At 42.7% G+C, this 22,326-nt stretch overlaps 1 protein-coding gene across 4 annotated transcripts in view; it reads left to right on the top strand.

Annotated features, from left to right (window-relative positions):
- Positions 1-274: 274 nt before the first annotated feature.
- ZFAND6 (zinc finger AN1-type containing 6) overlaps positions 275-22,326 on the top strand; it is a 36,075-nt gene continuing 14,023 nt past the window's right edge. The window contains exons 1-2 of one of the 4 annotated variants that reach the window (XM_062501743.1): positions 275-342; positions 3,015-3,105. Coding sequence is in view for 1 of the 4 variants with exons in the window: in XM_062501742.1 (XP_062357726.1) it covers positions 7,279-7,280 (2 nt within the window). In the remaining 3 variants the exon portion in view is untranslated. Of the gene's footprint in view, positions 343-3,014; positions 3,106-7,142; positions 7,214-7,259; positions 7,281-22,326 lie in introns of those variants that run through there. The other 3 variants (XM_062501745.1, XM_062501744.1, XM_062501742.1) reach the window with 3 other exon arrangements.

The following is a 22,326-nucleotide window of genomic DNA, read 5'->3' as shown; positions in this document are numbered from 1 at the left end:
ATTTGTGGGGCAAGAAGGCGGACGCCGCCGCCCCAGCAGCCGCTGCCCGCTCGCCCTCCCACCGCCCCGTTCGCCTCAGGTCACCCCTACGGGCGGGCGGAGTGGGAACGTGGGGAGGGCGCTGTCCCTTTAAATAGCATTCTCTGGTTCACGTCGCCGCCGCCGTGTAATAATTGCTCGCGGGCCGTAGCGCCGCCTCCCGCTCCCTGCGGCCTCCCTTCCTGGGCTCCGCCAATCAGCGCCCGCCCGCGTCACTCTGAGGGCAACGAAACACGGAGAAAGGGGAAAAAAAAGTTTGGTGAGGAGCGAGCGGGGCCGGCGGGCGCGGCGGGCCCGGCGCAGGTGAGGGAGTGCGGCGGGGCCGGGGCGGCCGGGCCGGGGCTGCGGCCGTGGCCCCGCACCGCCACGGGGCGGGGGGGACGGCGGTCGCCCGCCCACCGGCCCCGGGGAACGGCGGAGGGGCTGCGGGGAGAGTCCCCTCTTCATACCCCCGACCCCCGCACGCAGCGGCCGAGGGGCTGCGGGGCGACGGCGGACGCGGGGCCCGCGGCTCTTTCTCTGCCTTTTTTGGTGGTTCCGTCCTCCTCTCCCCACCCCCGGCGGGTGGCTGCGTGCGCAGGAGCCATCCCGGGGCAGAGGTGTTTGTACTCGTGTCCTTGGGTGGAAGGGAGCGGCAGAGCCGGCCCGCCGCCAGCGCTGGGCCCGGCCCCGCGCCCTCCGCGCGGACCGCGGCGTTTCGGGGGCGAGCTGGAGCCGGCGACGCTGCCCTGCCCGCCCGAGCGCTCCCCCGCCCCGGGCCGGGCCCCGCTGCCCCTCGGGTGAGCCCGGCGCAGCGGGTTTGGCTGCTGTGGGGACGGGTGCTCGGGCATCAACGTGCGCTTTGTGTTGTACCGCTCTTCTACTTAAACCGAAGGTTAACGCTGGCACGGTCTGTCGTACTTTGGCGTTTTGCTTTATGGGAAGTTATTGTTGTTGTTTGGTGTTCGACCAGGAGCACCGGGAGATTTAACCCAACTTGCTTCCTAGGCTTTGCCAAAAGCCTGGAGTGATAGATAAGGGGTGTGAACATCCACTCGTGTTTCCACAGGATGTTAGGATTGGGTAACCTTGGAAAATAAAAAGGGCAGTTACCTTACTGCTAATAACAACAGCAGCAACAACGAAATACAGAAGCTTCCACCGTATGTGCTGGTGTAACGTGTTTCACCCCCTGCATGGATTGACTTCAAGTGCACCGTTGTGTTCTGAAGTCCATTCGCGAGTGTTTGTCCAGGCTTGTCCTATAATAGGTGTCATTGCATAAGAGTTACAGGGAGCAAAGAGCGTGCCGAGTTTCTTTCGCTCTTCTAAGGTTCTGTGCTCACATCTTAACTGTGCCAAATTCTACACTGAAAAGAGAATGGCACAGCTTGGTAAGCTGCCCTGTGAACTTCAGTGGATGAAAAAAAAAAAAAGAAGTAATTATTCTCTTCTTCCTCCTACTTACAGTAAATGTTTTTGTCTTGTGTCGTCTTAAATAATTTTTTGCACAGAGTGCTAATCCTCTTCTGAGCTGTGGATGATGGTAGGTCAACAATTGAGGAAGTAAATATGTCAGTTCCTTCCTTTGTCTCTTGTCTGTCCTCTAACTTTTACAGTTTTTCTCTTTGAATTTTATCTGATTTGTTTTTGTGGTGCAGAGGTATCCACACTTGTTCTTTGCTATCACCTAACCTAGAAAAAGGGGACTGGCTCTTTTCTGATCTCTCTTGCATCTGTTCAGGTCAAAATAAATGTATAATGGGAGGGTTTTTGTTTCTGAAGGTACTGAATAGCATAGTCTCTGACATGTCAGTGACATAATTCCTTGGGTTTATTAGTTTGCAGATAAGAAGGTAGTCTTCACTACTGGAAAAACTGTCTTGTGTATATATTTCATAAATATATGAAATATATCACCTCTTAAAATGTTTGTCTTATAAACCTGTGAATCATGTTAAATTTATTTTAATCTGTTATTCTTTAGCTTCTTGACTAATCATGAATTTATGGCAAAAATCAACAACATTGTATGTGACATAGTATACTTACAGGAGTGTAATTGAAGAGTGTATGTTTACATTTCAACTTCTTGTTGCTTCGTGGTTTCAGATGGCACATTCAAGACCTTACACAAATAGCTTAAAAGAGATAGTGGCAAGTTATCAGAGAGAGTAGCATTAACACAAACTACTGAAAAGTTGCTATGGTTACAGATAAAGGTAATCCCTGTTTCTGTGAAAGTGTGTAGTTTTCTAACAGCTATATTAATCAGTCTGATTTCTGAGGAAATTGGAAGTATACAAACTTCTGCCTCCATTTTTTCATGGCAGTTAATTGCTATGCAGCTTTTAAAATTTTTTTATACTGTATGGGCTGTGACTTGCATTCAAGATACGTGATTTGACCTACAAAGGTTATTATAGATTACATATAAATGCACTTGGACTATGCTGAATTAAATGGAACTGTAGTATACTTATTTTTGCTCCACCCAAGAGATACCTGATAGCAAGCAAGTGTCTTTTAAAATGTCTAGATCCTTTTTCAAGGACTTTGGCTGAAGCATGTGATGTAGCCCTGTGTCACCAGAGACCTTGGTTGTGCAAGCTGTACAAGATACAATTCCAAGTTCTGATTAAAAAAAAAATAAACAAAAACACCAAACCAAATCTCACACCCCCAAAAACCACCCCAAAGCAAAGCAATATGGCAGCTGCTGAGAGATTGAGACCTGTTAGGCATCTCTAGCTTTAGGCCAGGGGGCCACAGGGCAGGGACGAATGATTGTGTTAAGGGTTTATTCCCTATATAGAAATAGTTGGGATTGAACATGCTGGAAATTCGATAATATCAAGTTAGTCAAGCTTTGGGTGGTTTGAGATAGCTGCTAAAACATCCAGGGGAATGTGTCTGTCTGGTGTGTCTGTACTGCTGTCCAGACAGCTCAGCAAAGCTCTCTGTATTTACCACGTGCACCTCTTTGTTGTTTCCAGATCTGATTATTGCAGTGCAGTAGTTCATCTGGGATTGAAAGCAGCAAGAGGAATCTCAGAAGCTCGAGATTACTGAAATCTCATCAGTCTGGTATGTTCTCTTCAAACTCCTGGAATAACAAGTTGAATTCTTTGTATGCGAGGGCCTCCGTAGCTACAGCTAAGGATAAGTTTCCTGCTAGGTTTCTAGGATCTTGGCTTTTCATCAGCAATTTCGTTCTCAGGAAGTAATGTGCTACTAAGAGCTATGAGCTGTGTATTGTTGGGCTTCTGTAGAAGATTGTTTTTGGTAGTGGTGTTTGAAGCAGGACAATGAACCCAAGCTCTGGAGACCTTCAGTCAACATACACTCTGAACTTGTTTTCATCTTGCTTATCCAGCCTGGAAATTCCAGGTACTTTTGCAGACTTTCAAAACTAAAGTCAGACTGGAAGGGAGCTACTGCTAGCAGATTTTGTAGAGACTGCACACTGATGTATTGAAGAATGAATAATATGAAAAGGAATGTTTGTTTCTTCACATAGGAATTTTTTGTCCCCACTGCCTTTATGTAGACGTGGCCCTCATGAAATAATTTGTTTTGGGGTTTTTTTGGTTTTTTTTTTTGTTTTTTTTTAGGTTTGATAAAAAAATTTAATAATACTGAGTAATTTCTCAAGTGCCAAAGTTCTGAAATTGCTATGCTAATGTAATTTAAAAATTGATACATTTTCAGAAATACACAGCAAGTTTGAGAACTATTGTTTATAAACAGGGTTACAGCATCTGAAGGTGTGAAAGGCATGGGAAGCTAAATATTACTTCAATAGCTTTCTCTAGTAATAAGAAAAGCTGGAAGTGTGAGCTATTATAATAATAATGTAAAAATTCAGCACATGCTGTAGTGCAGACATCATTGACAAGCACAGGGTAAAGTCCTTTCCTCCAATGCCGGTTCAGTGTGTGTATGCAGCAGATCAGTTTCTTTGCTACTTAGTAACATGTACAGAATCCAGGAGGTGTAATGGATTCAGGACTGAAAACCAGGTGCAGAATAGTGAAGAAAGCTCTTGTGGTTCACACTGATCTGCTGGGACCTGGATGTTGAGTAACCATCTCTTCATCTAATCCCTGAACAGCCATCACATGTAGCTTTTGATCACTACTATTCTTGTCTCTGTTTGAACTGGTGACTTACAGATGGAAGGCTTTGTTCTTGATCTCTTGAGCTGTCAAGTCTCCCAAACTTGCTGTCTTCTGCATGTGTAAGATTACAGAACAAATGGCCTTTTAGCTGTTCTGTGATTGCCATAGTCAAATGACAGTCAGGTGCCCGCTTAGTGTCCAAGTGCAAAGTTGGGTGGCAGCAAACTGATTTTTTTAACACTGCTGTGAAAGCTTCCCTGCTTAGTGTTCTTGCAGCTGCAATCTGCTGTTTTTGTTTTTTCTGCATTGCTACAGATATTGTAAGAGTAGCAAAGGTTTAACTTGAGCCTGAGTTAATGTGCCTATGTCATTTTTCCAGAATGTATATGTGTTCAGAGGGGAAAATAGATGACTTTTTGCAGAAACTTAGACTGAAAATTAGGCTTTTAAATCTAGTTTCACTACATTTCTTTCAGTATGGAATAATGAGTTGAATAGCAATTTTTTAATGCTAGGATTCCCTGGATTTAGGTACAGATGTGTTTTCCCGTGATTTCTAATCCAGTGACCTAGGGTCAACCCTGAATCTAGTTTGGATACCCCACTTCACAGAAAATGTGGGGATCTTCACTTTTATGAGGACAGCAAATTACTCTTGGAGCTTTCTTATTAAGACAGTAATGGTGTGTGTGTTTTGGTTTTAAATGAGATGGGGTGACCAAAGCTGGGAGGCCACTGCTGAGCAGAGGAGAGTCTGCTTTGCCATCCCCCTTCTGCTCTGGGTAGGCCATACTCTTGCTCACCAGAGGCTGGCCAAATTTCTGCCAGCTCAGAGACTCGAGGCAGGTGGAAGAGGCTGATTAGCACCAGAGCTGGGTTCAGGAGTTGGCCAGACTGCAGGGCTTGGGGGAAGAGGTGGGGAGGAAAAGGGATGGAACATCTCCCTTGTAGTGATAAGAACTGCTAGTTGCCTGTATGACAGAAGCACGAGCTGAAGTGTGGGATGTTTGATGATAAAAATTATTTTTCATTGCCATTACAAGGTGGTGAGACTGCTGTGGTAGTAAATAGAGCTGGAGACTTTTGGAGTAGTACATTTTGTTTGGGTTCCCCCCCGCCTTCTTTTTAAAGTATCCCAAGTACAGTGTTGACCATGGGGTTGTCATGTCTTCTAGCAGTTGGCAGTTTGATTGTGACTTGCGCTGCTGTTTTTTGTGGGCCTTAAGTTAATGTGCTGTAAATTGAAGCTTTCCAAGATTGGTTACTGAGATACTTGAGGGACGCTTTACTGTTCTGTTTTGTTTGCATGAACTGTGTTCCTGGTTTTGATTGCTTAGATAAGGGTTGGTCAAAAAAAAAATGTGTCATGCAAGTATGAGTTATCCTCAGGGGACCTCAGATCAGCTTCCAGCAGCGCTGGCTCTCACAGGGCACTGAATTCAGATGCAAGGATTAAGGTCTGGTTCTTTCAGTTTATATTTTAGGTGTGGTGGGGGAAGTTATGTGAATATTGTTAATTCTGTTCTTGTAGTGTTTCATACATACCAACTTAAAAACAATTGCTGCTTTTCAGTTGTACTTGGATTTGTGGTATGATAGATAGGTTGCTTTAAAATGGGTAACACAAAATGTGCTATTTCATCATTTTAGCAGAAGTAAAAGTCCTTCCTGAAGGTGTTTTTTATGCTCTTTTTGGTGTATCACAGCTCAAGGGAGCACTTAGCTGTAAATATTTTCCTGATGTTAAGTAGTATTTGCAGTAAAGCAGTGTGCTGGACTGCCTTGGAATTTATTAATCTGTATTAGGGAAGTTAAAACTTCCCTGTTTTTTGGTGTTGGTAGCGGGTGAAGTAAGGGAAGGCAGGCAGCTCCAGCTGTGGCAGAGGAAAGGTGACAAGAACCAGAAACAAGTTTTTCCTCTCTGCCAAAAACAACCCAAACGTGCTTGTGCTGACAAGTGCTTTATCCTCCTCTAGCTTGATATTTTTAGTTGTTTTGCACTAAGCAAGTGAAAATATTTTATGTAAGGCAACCTTGCTATCCAGGTAAGTCTTGTGTAGCTATGATGGTATTTGTGGGTGCAGGAGGGTACAATGACTGCGTTCTGGCTCTTCCCTATGTTGCTTGTTAGGAATGGGGCAAGGTTCGTCTTGAACCAGGTGTCATATTTGCACTTGTGAAATATTTGTTAATATTTGTTTTGTTTTTACTCATCTTTTCACTGGATAGATGTGTAGGGAACCACATGTGCATTTGCACGAAGGAGAAAGAACCACTTTTAATCTGAAAGGCAGGTTTTTGTGTAGTGCTGAGGGGAAACTGTGCCGTGAGAAACGCTGTTGTCATAACGTGACCAGGATCTTGCAAATTTGTTCAGTCAAGTGAAGCCTGAATAAGCACAAAAAGTTTCTGGCAGAAGCCGTGGTACCTTGTGGGATGGAGACAGTCACTTCCTGCGGAGCTCCTGCTGACTCATGCTTTAAATGGGTGGAAGTCTTTGGAACCGGCGACCCGATGTATTTTTAGCCGGGGTTACTAATTTATATAGTGTGCTCGGCCTCCCAGGGTAACTCCAGTCACCCTTAAAGCGCGGATGGGCTCCAAACCCACAGCTAATTTTATCCCGTAAGTGGAGCGAGCGGCAGTTGTGTAATTGCCGCGGGAGAAGCGTTCCCAGCCGGCTCGGGTGTTATCCTCCCTTCCGCCCCGAGGTGCCGGGAGGGGTGGGCGCTCCGCGGGGCCCGGGGTCCATCCCGGGCATCGGTCCCGGGATGCGCCCGCCCGCCGCTCGGGTTTGTCACGGCGGGAGCGGGGCACGGCCCCTTTAAGAGCGCGCGCCCGGGGTGCCCGAGCCCGCCCAGCCTAACCTGCTAGCAAGGAAAAGTTCTTTACGTGACGGACAGGCCGCTCCGCCAATCAGCGGGCGCGGCCCGGCCGGCAGGGCGGGGCTCCACCGCTTCGGCCAATAGGAGCGGGAGGGCGGGCCCCGTGCCCAGGGTAGGTTGCGCCGAAGTGCAGCTCCAAGTGAAGTTAATCTGGGGTGAAGCGAACAGAAAATTGTGGAGATCGTGTTGGTAGGAATTTTGCCGTTCTAATCGCGTCGTGTGGCGTCGTTCCCCCCTCCGGGGCAGTGGAGTTCATGTGCGTGGGGCTTTCCTTCGTCGTTTCGCTCTCTAATGATGGCAGGATATTAACATTTATGCAGGGAAGCAGAACAAAAGGGCTCTTTAGACAGGAAATAAGGTGCTGAGAGGCTCAAACTTGACCGAGTTTCTTTTGTCATCTCTCGGCTTGCACCGGGTGTTCTGGTGTGGAAGAATCGAGCGGTTCCACATTATTTTATGGAGAAATGTTAATTCTAAAAAAGCGTGGATAATGCTGCTGTTTTGGAGTTACACAATGTTACAGGAAGAGAGCTCGATTTTAACTCTAACTTCCCTGATTCTGATGAGATTGGAGGTAACTAATTATGACAGCTGCTGTGGGATTATTCAGTGGTAGCATTTACTCCAAGTCATTTGTCTTAAATTGTCCTTTGTTGTATCACTGAAGGCTGCTGTGCTGTTGTCTGTGTGTTTGTTCTTGATGAGAAGAATGTCTCACAGGTCTTCAGCATTTAGAACAAAGATATGTAAAAACTATGTAAAACATGGCAAATTTTTCTCAGTTTTAATCAGTTTTGTGGGACGTCTGGGTCTGTAAGAGCTCTGATTACAAACACAGGCAGGAAAAATTAAGTGTTACTGCTCTGTGTTGCAGATATTACCCTTCCAGTCAAGGGGGGAAAAAAGGAGGGGAGGGTTCCCCCCCCCCCCCTTTGGAATTGTCTGAATCTCTTTGGAAACCTGTATTGCCTAGTGGTAGCAGGTGTTTTATTTGAGGGAAGACTGTTGTCAGTTTCTGTACCAGTTATATCATATATGGTATTTTTAGTGATACTTTGTGCATCTGAAAGGACTTCAGGAACAGGAAAGGTATGAATCTCCATGGGTGGCATGGGATAAGGTGAGAGGGAGGAGAGCAGGAAGTGGTGAGGCAGGAAACAGGGGGGTTATAATGAGAATGAAGACTTTCTTTTAATTGTCACCCTTTCTGCATTAGATGAGGCCACATACAGAACAATGCTTTCAGATTGGGAAATCTATTTTCTTACTTCCCTAAATGTTTCCTGTTTCTCTAAAATCACTTGAGTTGATGCACAGCTGCTCCTGGGAATTGGAAAGAAATACTCGTGTCCCTAATACTTGTTGAGTCTAAGAAGTTTGATGGGTTTTGTATGATTACTCATAATGATAGAAGAAAGGATGGGAAAAATTGAGCAACAGTCTTTCAAATGACCATGGAAAGCAATTACTTAGACCTTTACTGAATGTAAGCAAGTGTTCTTTTGAAAGTATACCTCATTCTTTCAGTTTTACAATGAGCCATTCTGTTTTCTCCCCAAATGCTGGCTATAGATTACTTTTATGTATGTGTATATATATATATATCAGTGTCTTGACACGCTGGTGTCTTGCTGTGGGCCAGCGGCTTATAGGTCTGAATTACTAATTTGCTCTTGCTTTCTCTATCTGTTTATGCCATTTTTAAATGTCTTGCATTGCATTTAAACCCTGAAAATACTATTTTAGAATGGGCAGTGACTATATATGGTCTTTTAGCTGAGAGCTGGATTTCCTGTACTGGGTTTAAGACTAAGATACGTAAGTGTTTAAGTAGTTGGATATTAATTTCTCAACTTCCATGTGATGCTAGACCCAAGACTAAGTGGCTAGATCAGGTGTATGAGGTGAGGGCAAGAAGAATACTAGAGTTAGCTGAAACTTATCCAGGCTTATAATTATGTGTATTAGAATTGTTGAAACTGAAGGAAGCCAACTGAAGTATTTGTGTGCTATTAAACATTACATTCAGCCAAAAAACTGGTTTCTCTTAGAATAAGATAAAAGCTGAACACGTGAAGCAACTTGTTCCTATTGCTTGATCACAGAGCAGCCATGCTTTTTGGGTCCCCTCTGGCCCCCAGCTTAGTTAAGAAAGATGTATTATCTGGGACCATTTTTGGTGATTTTATTCAACACAGGAGTGAAATGCTCAACTCTCACCACATGTATACAGTTCTAATGCAGGCTGTTTGTAGAAAGCAAATCTGCCCTAAAGGATAAACATACCACTTTGCTGGCACAGCTGTACAACTTCTGTATTCAGGCTACAGCAAATGTTTCTTGCCTGCATTCAAAGCCGTTGCTGGCAGGACCTGTGTTGTCCCTGCATGACAATTGGTTGTTCCAGCATTTCTTGTTCATAAAACCTTCTCCTGCACATGCTCCATCTGCAGATCTTAAACACTGTAAATGTGTTGTGTGCTGTGGGATTTATGTGTCTGCTTCTTGTGCCGGGATGGAATGTACATCTCTAATGTGAATAAGAGATTCTTAAAATCCTCTGCAGCCCTGTGTACAAAATGCAGGACCAAATTTTATCTCCCCTCTTTGAGACAAAGGACATATGTGCCTCACAGTCAGTCCACTGGCTGCTGGTGGCACTGCCCTGTGTGAGGTGGGTGGCCCAGCATGAGCTGGGATGGTGACCTTGCACTCTGATTCTGTTCAGTGCTACTTGGAGCAGGCTGTGTGCCTGCCATAGAGTGATCTCTGTAAATTTTACCCCCGAGCCTAAGGAAGGGCTGGTGTTCACCCTGAAACCAGGAATGTGGGATAATGTGGTCTTTGCATACCCCTGCTTGTTGGGCCCTCTCTGCCACACAGCAGAGTGGGTTCTGTGAGCACTGCAGGCACAGTCAACCAGGCTGGCTCAAATTGTTCTGAGCTAGTGGCTGGAGCCAACCCAACTGACTGGCTCTTTTCCCCTTCTCTTGCTCCCCTTGTTTCCCAAGTGGTTTAGGGATCATTTCTGCTAATTGCCCTGTGCCCAAGGTAGGAGGGAGGGAGGGGAGAATAATGTCATCCTAGCTTGTGTCAGGGATGCCCAAAAAGGGTCACCTGGCCCTGGTTTTATCTGTGATGTTTGCATTCTAACTGGTTTTGTTGCAGTGTCTAGGAAAGGGGTGAGCTGAGGAGGTGTGATCTCAGCACAGGAGTGCTGTTGCAGGGCAGATTGGTGCCGAGGACCAGCCCTCTCCTGCAGATACAAGGGCTCCTCAGGAGATAGTTGTGTGTCCTCCCGTGGTGTGGAGCTTGCTCTGGGTGGGGCAGATCATCTACCCAGTGATGTTTACACTCTAATGAGGTTTTGTGAAAATAAGCAGTTAATTACACATGACCTACAAAAGGAATAAAAAGAGTTGGGATCTGTTCTTACTTTAAAATCCATTTGACAGAGGCATGAAATGTATCTGGGATTTTTAAACCTGCTTAGTTTTTTTCTTACCTTTAGTATCAGGAACATTAGGTATTTCTTCCCTGTTCTTGTTGGATCTCTGATGTGTCATAAGCTTCTCAGTCCTTAATTGAAGGGGTGGGGTGATATATTTTTAACAGATCCCTTCTTCTAAGTGTGTTTATAGGGATTTTGAGCTAAACAGAGATTAGCTAAAACAAAGGTTTGACAGTGCAAAAACTCTTTCTCCTTAATCATGTTGGGGTATTTTGCTTATTCTTCAGGTGTTGAAAGGAACAGAGGGTATTTTTTGTTTGAGAAGTAACTTTTCTGGCTATTAAATTATGCATTAAGAGATAAACTGAGTTAAATCCTAACCTGATCCATCTTCTGCTCCGTTTAGATCAACTTAAGACAGTATTTTGAGTATTACTTATACAAATGAACACACTCATTTGAGTATTTCCTAAAAATAGCTCCTTTTTAAGCAGCAGTTTTATTAAACCCACAGTTCTTCCTTTAGCTTAATGCCTCAGCAGTCTTACAGGAGCTCAGCCTGTCTCTGTGCTGAAGACCACCCCTGCTCAGCTGTTCTGCCCTGCCAGGATGTATTTGTCACAGGACTCTAAACTTCAGGATATGATATTTGTCAGTCTGAAACGTAATAATCCTGTATCTGGAGAACTAAACTATAAACAGTGTGGCTGGCTTGGCAGGCCCTGGCAGCCACCCTAGCAGTTTAACTAGCCTAGGGTTTAAGACAGCAGTGCACCAGTGTGTCCTGTAATTCATGATGCTAATGCATCTTTACCTATGTGAAGGATTAGGGAGACAAATACAAACTTAATAATCACATTGGAATGGGAGCTTAAGAGAGGTATTTCTGAGCTGGAAGTGAGATGTTTTGGGCTCATTGAAACATTTTGCATTGCATGGGTTTTTTAAGCAAGAACTGAAGTCTTCACTATTTGAACAATACAGGAGGCTGGATGATATTCATGTGTGTGCTGTGGAATATAATTCTGCTGATGAAAGCAGAATATTGCATGAGGAAGGCAGGTATTTTCCACTTAAGGTTTAAAATATGTTTGTGTCAAGAGAACCACTGATTCTTCAGGCAAAAATGTAGCATTTTGTACCTAAGTTGGTAGTAACTTAGGTACAAATATATATATATCTATATCTATAATAAATTATAGATATTAATTATGTTATTTAATATGTAATTATATTAAATCTATTGTTATATTAATATTTAATTATATATGATTAATATATTAATTAATATTATATTTATAATAATAAATGTAATGCATTTTATACAGAAGGCTATCTCTAATTTAGATTGCCAGATGAAAACATTCAATGAATCTCACCAGACTTCTCATGTTGGGATTATGCTATCCAAATATCATGCTAGTATGACATGCTGTTGGATATTGGTGTCAAGTCCTTAAGTGATTTTGTAGGTATCAATTAGAGTTAATTATCAAACAAATACTGTTCTCCATTTGAAAGATGACAAGAAAAGTATTTATTTTAGTGTTTTATAGTACCAAAATATTTGATTGCTCATGTGCAAACAGAGAGAAAAATTGTGGCAACATGGAAGGACTTACCTGAAATGTCTTTTAGGGAAGAGACTTTAGAATTGTTTTGAGTATCAACATATTTTCATGGGGTTTGTTTTAAGTATACTGGGAGAGGAGGAAGGCAGCATTAGTAACAGTAGGTCAAGGTAAGTGTATTATTATTAGTTACATAACAAATTGTCAGCTGTGTGACAAACCATGCAGGGGCTAAGACTGGTGCTGAGATAAAAGAGTGCTTGATTTGTTGTGGAATGGTGTGGCACTTGGGCATGACTTTGTTGTCTTCTTAATGAGTCCAGTCAAACTTGCTGCTTTGAGTACGTTTAAAAGTGACTTTAAAATTTCTGTGCATGGCAGTGGAGTAATTTGCTTTAATTTTTTTCTTCCAGTATAACAACAAAAATCTAATTTCACACTCTGGTCACTTGGTTGGTTTTGTTGACCTTCTGCATTTTCTCTTCCTTGGTGTCTGTGGAACTTCTGGCTGTTGCCTCTGGTCTCTCTTTCTGCAGGAATTGGCTTGTTATCCTGCTAAGTCATAATGTGACTGTGACCCATGGTCTTAAGTTTATACCTAGTCATTCTGTATATAAATAAATCCCTGATTAGCTGCTACCTACTTATCCTCCTGTCTTCAACCTCAGATCCCACACTACACAATCAGAATGCTTGGAACATCAGTGTTCTCTGAATAGTACCTGGGTCCTTTCTACAGCTCTGACGCCTAAATTTCTCGGACTGTCAAGGCCTGAAATGAAGAATTTATTGAAACCTTTGTTGTGTGGCCTGAAAGCTCAGCCTGGTGAACTTAGAGAGAGTGGCATTTGCAGTGCAGAATGTGAATTGCAGTGTTGCTGGGTTTCCTTGAGCATCAAAGCTTTACAATGGGACAGTTGGTTTTTGAAATACAGGGTTATGTGCTAAAATTAATTTTTCTTCTAATGTAAGGGATACAAATACTCTTCAACAATTGTGTGGGACTTTTTGCCTTTACAAAAGGGGTGTGAGACAGAAGGGATTTCTGGGAAGCAGAGTAAGGGCATTGGGCTTTTTTCCAAGCCCTGATGAGGACACTGTACTTGTGGAATCAGCCTAGCTGAAGCTGCTGTGCCTGTGACTGCATCCTTAGGCCAAGCTAAAGGGCCTTTTTCTTGCTGATAAACCTCCTGTTTCTGACCCAGTACCATAATAAAAAGGTAAATACTTTGTTCTTTTTTTTCTGTTGTTTCCTGATAGAAGCCCTGTTGGCCATAGTTTGTGAATGGAAGGGAATGAGCATCCTGATAGAAAGCCACATGTTGTTGACAGTTAAAGCTCAATATCCTGTGAGCAGATTTCCCCCCCACCTTTTTTTATCCATTCTGAAGCATGATACTGGCTTTAATATGCCAAGCAAAATAGTTGGCGATCTGGCCTGCATTTTTCTGTTTGTCTGCTTTTGCTTTATACTGTGAACTTTTCTTTCTCTAGAAAGTGCTGTTTCTTTGCCATGTGTCAATCTGTTCTCTAGCAGAATACAATCACTATGGCGAGAGGATAAAAAGAGAAATCAGATCTACTTAAGGAGTTACTGTTCAAAATGCTTCTAAAAATGTACATTTTTGTTTATGTGGCTTGAGGAAAAAGAGGAAATCCCATGGCACTACTTAACATCTTGGCCTTTTTGGTTATCAGTCCCTCCTGTAAAGCCATTTATGGCTTTATTTTTCTATGTAGAATTGTGGAAAAAAAACTCTGTACAAAGGTAGCATAGTAATAAGTGGGGAGACAGTGGCATCCAGCCATGCTATTTTTAGGTGATTGTGTTCTTTACTTGCTGATCTAAGTGTTCTGGACAGTGAGTGGGGGAGACATTATACTAGAAATGTGTGCTCACATAGTGGAATCTTGTCTGGAAACAGAATGAGTAGCAGGCTTGGTTATCAGGAGGGCAGTTCAGAGTTGTAACTGGAGTATTTGTAGGTTAAAAGGATGCCCTAGTGATTAAAGCATGGTGTTTGCAATGCAGACTCTTACTGGAGAGCTGTCAGCTCTGGCTTTCTTCTCAGCTGAGAAACTGAAATATGTGCAGTCTGTTCTGTATGGGCTTAGGGAAGAAGTGTAAAAAACTATTTTCTGTTCCGTGATGGCAGTGGGGGAAGAAATGCCAGTTGTCCTCAATCAAGTTGCTTCCAGTATTTTTTTAAGCTTTTCTTAGGCAGTGACCTCTCCATCTGAGCAAGTGGTGTACTTTTGGAAACCTTCAGAAAGGAGAGTGTCTTATTGCAAATTTCTGATAATTTCCTAGCCCCTTATCTATTAACTTGAACCTTAGATAGTTAAAGCTGACAAAGGCAACTTTCAATAATTCTCACTCTGACTTCCTGGTGATGGGTGCCTTTTTCCTTGGCTTAAGCTGTAAGTGAAGCTATGCCTTACATTTCATTTGTTACTGACTTGGTAGGTTCACCTTCCTTCTGCACTGTTTACTTTGACTCTTCTGGCAGTAAGCTGTCCCATAAACCAGATACAAGAGCCAACCCAAGCTTTTAAAGAATGAAGCCTTCAGGGTATCATAAAGCTATTGCATTGTTGCATATTAATAGATACTGAATGCATGTGTATAGGTAGCAGTTGGATGTTTACACATTCCATTGTTTCAGGCAGTGTAAAGTGACAGCTGAGAGGAAACTAAGGAAAGATGCGAAACTTCAGTGTGACCTCTTGGTCTATTCATATCTTCAGTGAAACTTGACAGTGTATTAAAATGATGGATAAATATCAGTTGTCCAACATGGCAGCTGCATTCCTGTGCAGTATTTTCCTATACTTTGTGCAGGGAATAAGTTTTAGTATGTAGACATCTAAAGACTACATGTAATTTGTTTGGGATAGTGTAAGCTGGCTTCCCCAGTGATTGAAATAATAATTAAGGGATAAAAAAAGCAGCAGCACCCCTTCCCCCCGCCCCCAGAATAGCATTGAGGTTAAAACAAAGTAATACCTTTGAGTCCCTTGACTAAATTTAAGTATGTTGCAGGATATGAGGAATGCAGCTTTGCCACAGGGAACATTGTACTTACACCTCTTCTGCTGTAAACTTGTCCTTACATACACTCTTTCTTTGGTCAGGCTTTAGCTTTAGGTTGAATTCCCCATCAAACCACAGTTCAGAGTATTGTATAATTTTGCACACTTAAATTAGACAGAGTGCATAGTTCTAAATAGAACTACACACCTTGCATGATAATCACAGTGTTCTTGGAAGTTAAGCTGAATTCAAGATGTCCTAGCCATAAATGATGATTATTTTATTTATTAACACATAGGAACCCTGATATTAAAGCAAGAGCCCCCTGAGCATTAGGCCCACGTAGAACTGTGGCATTATAAGCTAAATAAAATTCTACATAGTGCTGTTTATGAAAACAAATTATAATGTGTTTTGTGCTTACTGTCAGTTCTCAGCAACAGGTGCTTTGTTAACAAGAAGCTGTCTATTTTGGGAACTCGTGTTAAAGCAGCTTTTATCTCTTCTGGGTTTGATATACTTAAAATAAGTGAAACTTATGCTGTATTGAGAGAAGATTACTTATTCACTGAAGCTCAAAAGAAGCGATTACTGAATCTATACCTATTCTCTCAGTAATTATGAGGGTAATCTTGTAAATGTTTGAGTCCTTCTTACAGATTATTTCTTACCGGTGTGTAATGTCAAACCTGTTTTAAAATACAGCACCAGAGATAGTTTATGGAGTTGCTCTACTGCGTCTCTTTTGGCCTGGTATTCTAAAGGAATTGAGAAAATTCTAGAATCTCCTGATTCTAATTTTATACAACCTCTGATTTCTGAAATGTCCAGCTTCCACATCTGATACCAGCGAAAGCAGAATGCAACCCTGTCTGGTCTCTCTTAGAGTAGCTTTCTTACCTTTTGTAGAGCATTTTAAAGAAGGTATTTCTATAACTTGACAGATTTGAAGTAAACCTTAAATTTATGGGGCTGTGAGGGACAACTCAATGATTTCTGCAGCACCTGAATGCCAGAATACAGGCATGAGATGGCACAAACTAAAGAGGAAAGAAAAGGGCTCATCAAGCAGTATCTGTGACTTGTGTGGTTTGACACCAGCTCAGCCACACATGATGGAAACTGTGTGAGCTGCCACAGCCAACTGCTGATGAGCAATTACTGACATGGTTTGATTTTTCTAATGGGTGTAACTTCAGAATTTTTATTCCTCTTGAGCAGAGATGCCAGAGCAAGCACTCTCTAGAAGGGTGCTCTTTTAAAAGTAGCCTGTTCTGTCACAAGTGTAGCTTCATGTAAGGTTTCTGCATCAGTCTTGTCTCAGAGACAGCCATCTTCCAAAAACGGGCATGCTCAGCCTCTCTGCCTTAAATCTTGGGTGAGCTGGGGAGCTAAACTGAGTAAGTACAACTTCATATTTGGAGGAGACACTCTTCTCTGGGTTGTGTATGGACAGAGTGCTTTGGATAGGATAGCATGACCGCTGGGGTGGCTGGCCAGTGTTCTCTCTGTGTTCCTCAGCTACACCTCTTGAACTTTGCTCTCCCAGAGATGCCAGATCAAACACATCTTTGGTGTTCACTGGTGTTCACTTTGCTTTGTCTGTAACTCACTTAGAAATTGTCTTTACTATGTACTGAACAAGTATAGTTACTGTGTTGCTCTCAGTGCTTTCAATGTTTAACTAGTTGTCTTTATTGAAGGTCTCTGTCATGACTCTTTGTAAACAAGTCTGTCTAGCTCCAAGGGTTATTTACTGTTTTTTCTCTTGAATCCAAGAAGTGAGTTTTGTTATGTGTCTGGGTTTTGTTGTTTTTACTTGCATTCAGGTTGACCTCTCCAAAAAGGCAGCTTTGTCATCTTAGATTTTTCTGATAGTCTTCACTAGAGAGACAGAAACTTAGAACATGATGATGGTGGTGCCTCTTTCTGTAAGCATTTCTGTGTTGCTCTGGTCTGGAGTTTGCTGCATGAACTGGGGTTGCCTACATGTGTATTGTGCTATTGGGGAATAAGAAGCTTATAAGTTTTCTAAATCAGAGGGGAAAATGATGTTTCTTTGAATCTCAGGATGTTTGGATACTGTCATATGCAAGGGTCTAATTCTAGTGGTGCTGCAGTGTTAGTATAGAGCTAGAAAGTCCCAATGTACAGGCCTAAGTGTACACACAGTGATAATCCTTGGCATTCTGATTTGTATTTAGGTGCTTTAGACTCAAATTGAAATGCATGATAAATAGGAGTGTTGAAGGCTTTATACGGAGTGCTACACTTAATCTTTTAGGTGTCTTAGCAGATGCTCCATGAAGTAGTGGTCATTCCTGCAAAAAACCCAGCATCACACCAGTAGCAATGTGTTCTGCAATTCCAGAGTAAATCCTTTTGTCTGTACTCTACCTCTTTGAAATCCAAAATAAGATATGATACTTCCTACTAGGTAATGAAATGTACCTCTTACATTGCTTGTTATTTATTGGGGGTTTTTTTTAGAATTAATCTTCAGTAGGGTAATGAAGTTCATGGAATTGGCCCTTTATTTGGTGTGTCGACTATACTAGAAAGTTTGGAAATTAAATATGAAAAATTTGCTTATACTTGTTTTTTTATTTGTAGACTTTTAAGTGGTCACTGCAAGCAATTAGATGCTTTTGCATGAGGTGAATGAGAGTGTGAGGTACCACTTTTACAGAATTTAATCTTTGGTCTGGTAATCCATGCTTTGCAAAGGTTAAGCGTGGTGACAAGTAGTAATTACAGTTTCAAAGTAACATCTATTAATAGTATATGTAGACAAGCATGGAAAGCTGAGTCCTTATTATCAGTGATCTCCTTGATAGCAGTATAGAATCTGTGCATCTTTGTTCTTGCTTAGCAAGAGCGGAGGGGTTGTAGTGAAGTGTTCTCTTGTTCCTCGTGTAACCTTGTGTACAAGAGCAGTCAGTTGTACTTAGCAGCATACATGGCTTTAACACTGGAGGCTTTGTCTGTACCAGGTGTTCCTGGGTTTGTGATATTCTGGCTCAGATTAGTTACAAAACTTGCTAATGTTCTGTCCCTTCCTATGACCTGAACTGTCTCTTTTCTGTCCATCTGCCACTTCTGAGTTGGCACTTTCTCTCATGTTTGTGTCTCTTTTCCATTAATGTGATTCTTTCAGTCTTTCTGATGTCTTGAATCTGAGATGTAGCTTTCTTGGGAGTCCAAATTTTATTTCTATTTTAATTTTTGTATGGAAGGATTTAAACTTGTTCACTGCTAAAAATTGGAAGTGAAGAAAAGACTCTCTTAACTCTTTACATCTTTTTGTAAAGTTTCTGCTAGGAGTGTCTAGTATAAGTATTTGATTTTAGCCTAATTTAAGTCTGTGCATGAAACAAAAATACCAAGCTGTTCAACAGGAATAGACAGGAACATAGTAGATATTAAATGACTTGTCAAGTGAGTTAAAAGAACATCTTGTGTAAGTCTTTGGTCACCAGCGTATTTTGTTTTTGTTACGAAGTCATATAAATTCTACTTCAAAATGCAATTTAAAACTTTAGCTTGTTTAAGCAGGAAGAAAACTGGAGGCTCAGTGGAATGAGAGGAAAGCTTTAAAATGTATGGATTCTCTCGGTGCTGAGGAAGTTGCAACTCCTGTGCTTTGAAAAATGCAGCAGCTGTGTGTTCTGCTGCTACAGGAACAAAGAGGTCGCTGCCCTTAGAGATCTGCTTGCATAGCTCGTCCTTAACTATATTCACTTTTTTAACTCAAAGCATTCTGATGAAACTGGGTCAGAGTGTAACTACACATGTAGCTGTGCTGGCAAATGTGAACCAGCTGCAGTGCTTTAGCAAGGGTGAGCTGTAAGATGAAATGACATGTCTGACTGCAACCAGCAAGCTGGGCTGAGCTGTAATGACTGAGGCCCCTATTCAAATCTGCCAGTTCTTCTTGGCTCCATAGCAAGTTGCCGGGACATGATAATGCCTTAAAGCAGCTACAAATGACTGCTCAGTGAATGTAAATTGGAGCCTTTTGGGAGACAGCAATGGTGTTAAAAAAACAACCAAAAAACAGGACTGTTCTGTAACTTGCTGTTAATTGGTGAGTCTAGTGCTTTATAACCCTGAGTAGTGTCCTGCTTCTAGCAGGACACACAAGCAACAAATTCCAATATGAACTGGTGTCCTCGATCACAGCCAGTGCTTTGGGAGCTTCTGCAGCAGGATTCAACAGAACTTTGCTCTTGGGCTTTTATTTGCCCTTTGTTTTGATAAGCCTGTAGAGAAATGCATTTCCTGTTTATTGCTTCTTGTGCCAGCATGCCTTTTCGTATGATGATACATGTAGTATTGGGTATCTGTGCCAGTACATGCTACAAGGTGAAGTGTATTTTTGTGTGCCTACCTTTGTGTCTTATTTGTGCTTGGAATGAAGCTTTGTATGTTTAAGCACACATTACCAGTTCTGCAGTTTCTTCCTTGCTTCATTAGCACAAAGAGAAAATGACCATTAGTCTTGGTGCTACTTCAGTGCTGAACTGCTTCATTATAAAGCTGATTATGACAGAGGAGGGAATATTTTAATCACTTGTTAAAAGTGGATTTATCATTCGAGGTGAGTGTCAGGTAAAACTGTCAGTGTGCTGATTTTGACAATGAAGAGTAGCTCACACTCAGTGTTCTGCTTTCTCTCTGAGCAGCAGTTTTGAAGCTGGCATCAGAATGGTTCAAAACTATGTCTGCTGTGCTGCTGAGGCACAATGCTGTTTGGGTGGTCTCAGCATTAGCTTTTGGGAGGGATCCTTCCCATACCAGTCACAGATTTTAGGAGTGTTTGCAGAACACAAGACTGTACTGCAAGATGTAAGGATCTGCTTGTTTTCCTTACCACAACTTGAAGTATGAGGGTAACTGGTATTCAAGAGACCTTTTTCTTTGAGGAAGACAGATGAAGAGAAAGCTGGCTTCTGTGCCAGACTTTTTTTTCTTCTTGTCTAGAACTGGGGGGGGGGGGGGGGGGGGGGGAGGTGTGGGGTGTGTGAAGGAGATTATTCTTAAACCTTGTGTGTTTAATCCTGCTAAATGCTGCTCTCTCTGATCTTACTGATTAACATTTGAACCTATAAAGCTAGGGTATCAGTTATTTGAAACTAGTGGCATATAAACATTTTAATTAAAAGGAAAAGAAGAAGAAAGGGGGGGGGGGGGGGGGGGAAGAAGACCAAGATCACAGTGCCTGCTCTGTGGGGAAGAGATGTCCACAAGTATTTTGTTACTTGCTTTACAGAATATTGGAAGATGTGTCTCTTTCTCCAGAGAACTTGATGTCCAGAAGATTTGCTCTGCTTTAGTGTTTCTACAGCTTCAACTCTATACATTTTATAGGCATGTCCTTGGCATATTTTTTGTTTAGTACAGAGAGGAATTTATTCTGAGGATATGCTGTGGTGAGAGAGAAAGGTAGAACCTGTAGCAGCAGTAAAAGGACATTATTAAATAAATGAAGTTGTGTATTACAGGAGGAACAGGTAGACTGTAAGCGCCTTATTTGTAGGAAAAGGACATAGCCTGCAGAGCTGTGTGCTGCCATGCTTCTAGTGGCAATAATTGTCTTTAAGAAAACAGAGGTAATTTCAGCTGAAGTTTAGCAATTTTTAGCTAATACAGAAAGAGGGTGTTTATTCCATAATCTTCAGTGAAGATGTTGTGGGGTTGCACTGAGAGGAGTTTTTTAAGGCTCTTGCACTTCCCTCTCAGCTCTTCCTTCTCATTAGTGCTTGTTATAACTGGTTATACAACTATACTGTAAAGCAAAGCAGGGAGTGTGTTTGAAATCCTGTAAAGAGCACTGTTGTTCTGGGTTTTTTTTCTTTAAGAGGAATCAACTCTGCATTCAGAATAACCTTCAGAATTCATAGCATGACCCTGTGAATGCTGTGCAGGCACAGCTCTGGGGGAGCAGGCAGAGCCCAGAGGCATTTCCAGGAGCTTGAGAAGCTCCACGTTTGTTTTGTGACACCTCAGACCGAGGAGGACGTACATGCAGTCATGTTGATCCCAAGACCTTGTCGTCATTTCAGCTATGAAGCTGTTTCAAGTGTCATACTGAAGCCAAGCTAGGGGAGACCATTTTTGAAATTATGGATAGTGTATGCACTTGGGTTTTATTTCACAGTATACTGGCTTGATGCTCAGCAAAGGCTTGCTGCCCCTAAAAAGGGTTGTCCTATTTTTAGCCATGTCACTTCCTGTGCAGTGTATGTCATTTCTCTGGAGTTGATCTTCTGTCAGATCAGCAAGCTCTCCAGTGCACCAGAGCAAATATTTGCGTTGTTTCCATGAGATGGCTGAGCTGATGCGGCTGCAGGCAGGGATTGTGCAGCAGTGGCCGGAGCTGTGGGAGCGAACATCCCGTACAGCAGTAGAGGTGGGCGGTCGCTGCTGATGTCTGGGCTCGGTGATACTGCGCGTCTTCCTGCGTGAGGCATTACGGACAGTTTGAAACAAAAATCAGCTGAAGCTGAGCCAAGAACGGGGTGGATGGGAGGTACTTCCCTCCCCAAAAACATCTGTTGGGTGATGTGTGGCCGCTCGTGTTTGCTGCGCTGGGGCAGAGTCCGGCTGCTGTGCTGGTGGCGGTGCCGGGCCCGAGGAGCAGCGCTGTCATCCGGCCCCTGCCCTCCCGAGGGACGGGACGAGTGTGGACAGGACGGGCACGGCCCGAGGGCACTGCACGAACTGCCTGTGCTTGCGTCTCTTTCCTTCTGCCTTCAGTGCCTGCCTTTGGCTAGTGGTTCTCTGAATTCCTTAAGCCTGCTCTGCTGCTGGAACACGTGTCTGCAGCTAGACCCTCTCCCCTACCCAAACAGCACAGGTGTGACAAATGAGCTCAGAAACCAATCTTGTGTTGAAATTAATTGGCAGAAGGTGGAGTGGTTGATATTTTTTTTTTAAAGTTTGATCATTTCCTCGTTTCATTTTGGTGCGTGTGAGAACTAGAAGGGAGGGCTAAGCATGGGAGAGCTTACTATCCTGGTTTGGTATTCTGTGGCTTTAGGGTTCAAATAGGGGAGTTCAACTATCCCAGGAGCTTACAGGCTGCTAAAGCATGTGTTATCCCTCCTGGTCACATATCCTTCCTCACATCAATTCCAGAGGCTCTCCTGTGTTGGACTTTCTGTTTGTGTTTTTGCATGTGAACTGATTGAGCTCACTGAACTGTCAGAAAACTTTGTTGGTGATGATCCTTTCTTTTCCTGGT

Source organism: Cinclus cinclus, chromosome 13 (assembly GCF_963662255.1).
Source record: "Cinclus cinclus chromosome 13, bCinCin1.1, whole genome shotgun sequence".
In the NCBI taxonomy this organism is placed as follows: domain Eukaryota; kingdom Metazoa; phylum Chordata; class Aves; order Passeriformes; family Cinclidae; genus Cinclus; species Cinclus cinclus.
Note: the sequence above shows the minus strand (reverse complement) of the source record. Positions and strands in the feature narration are given on the sequence as shown.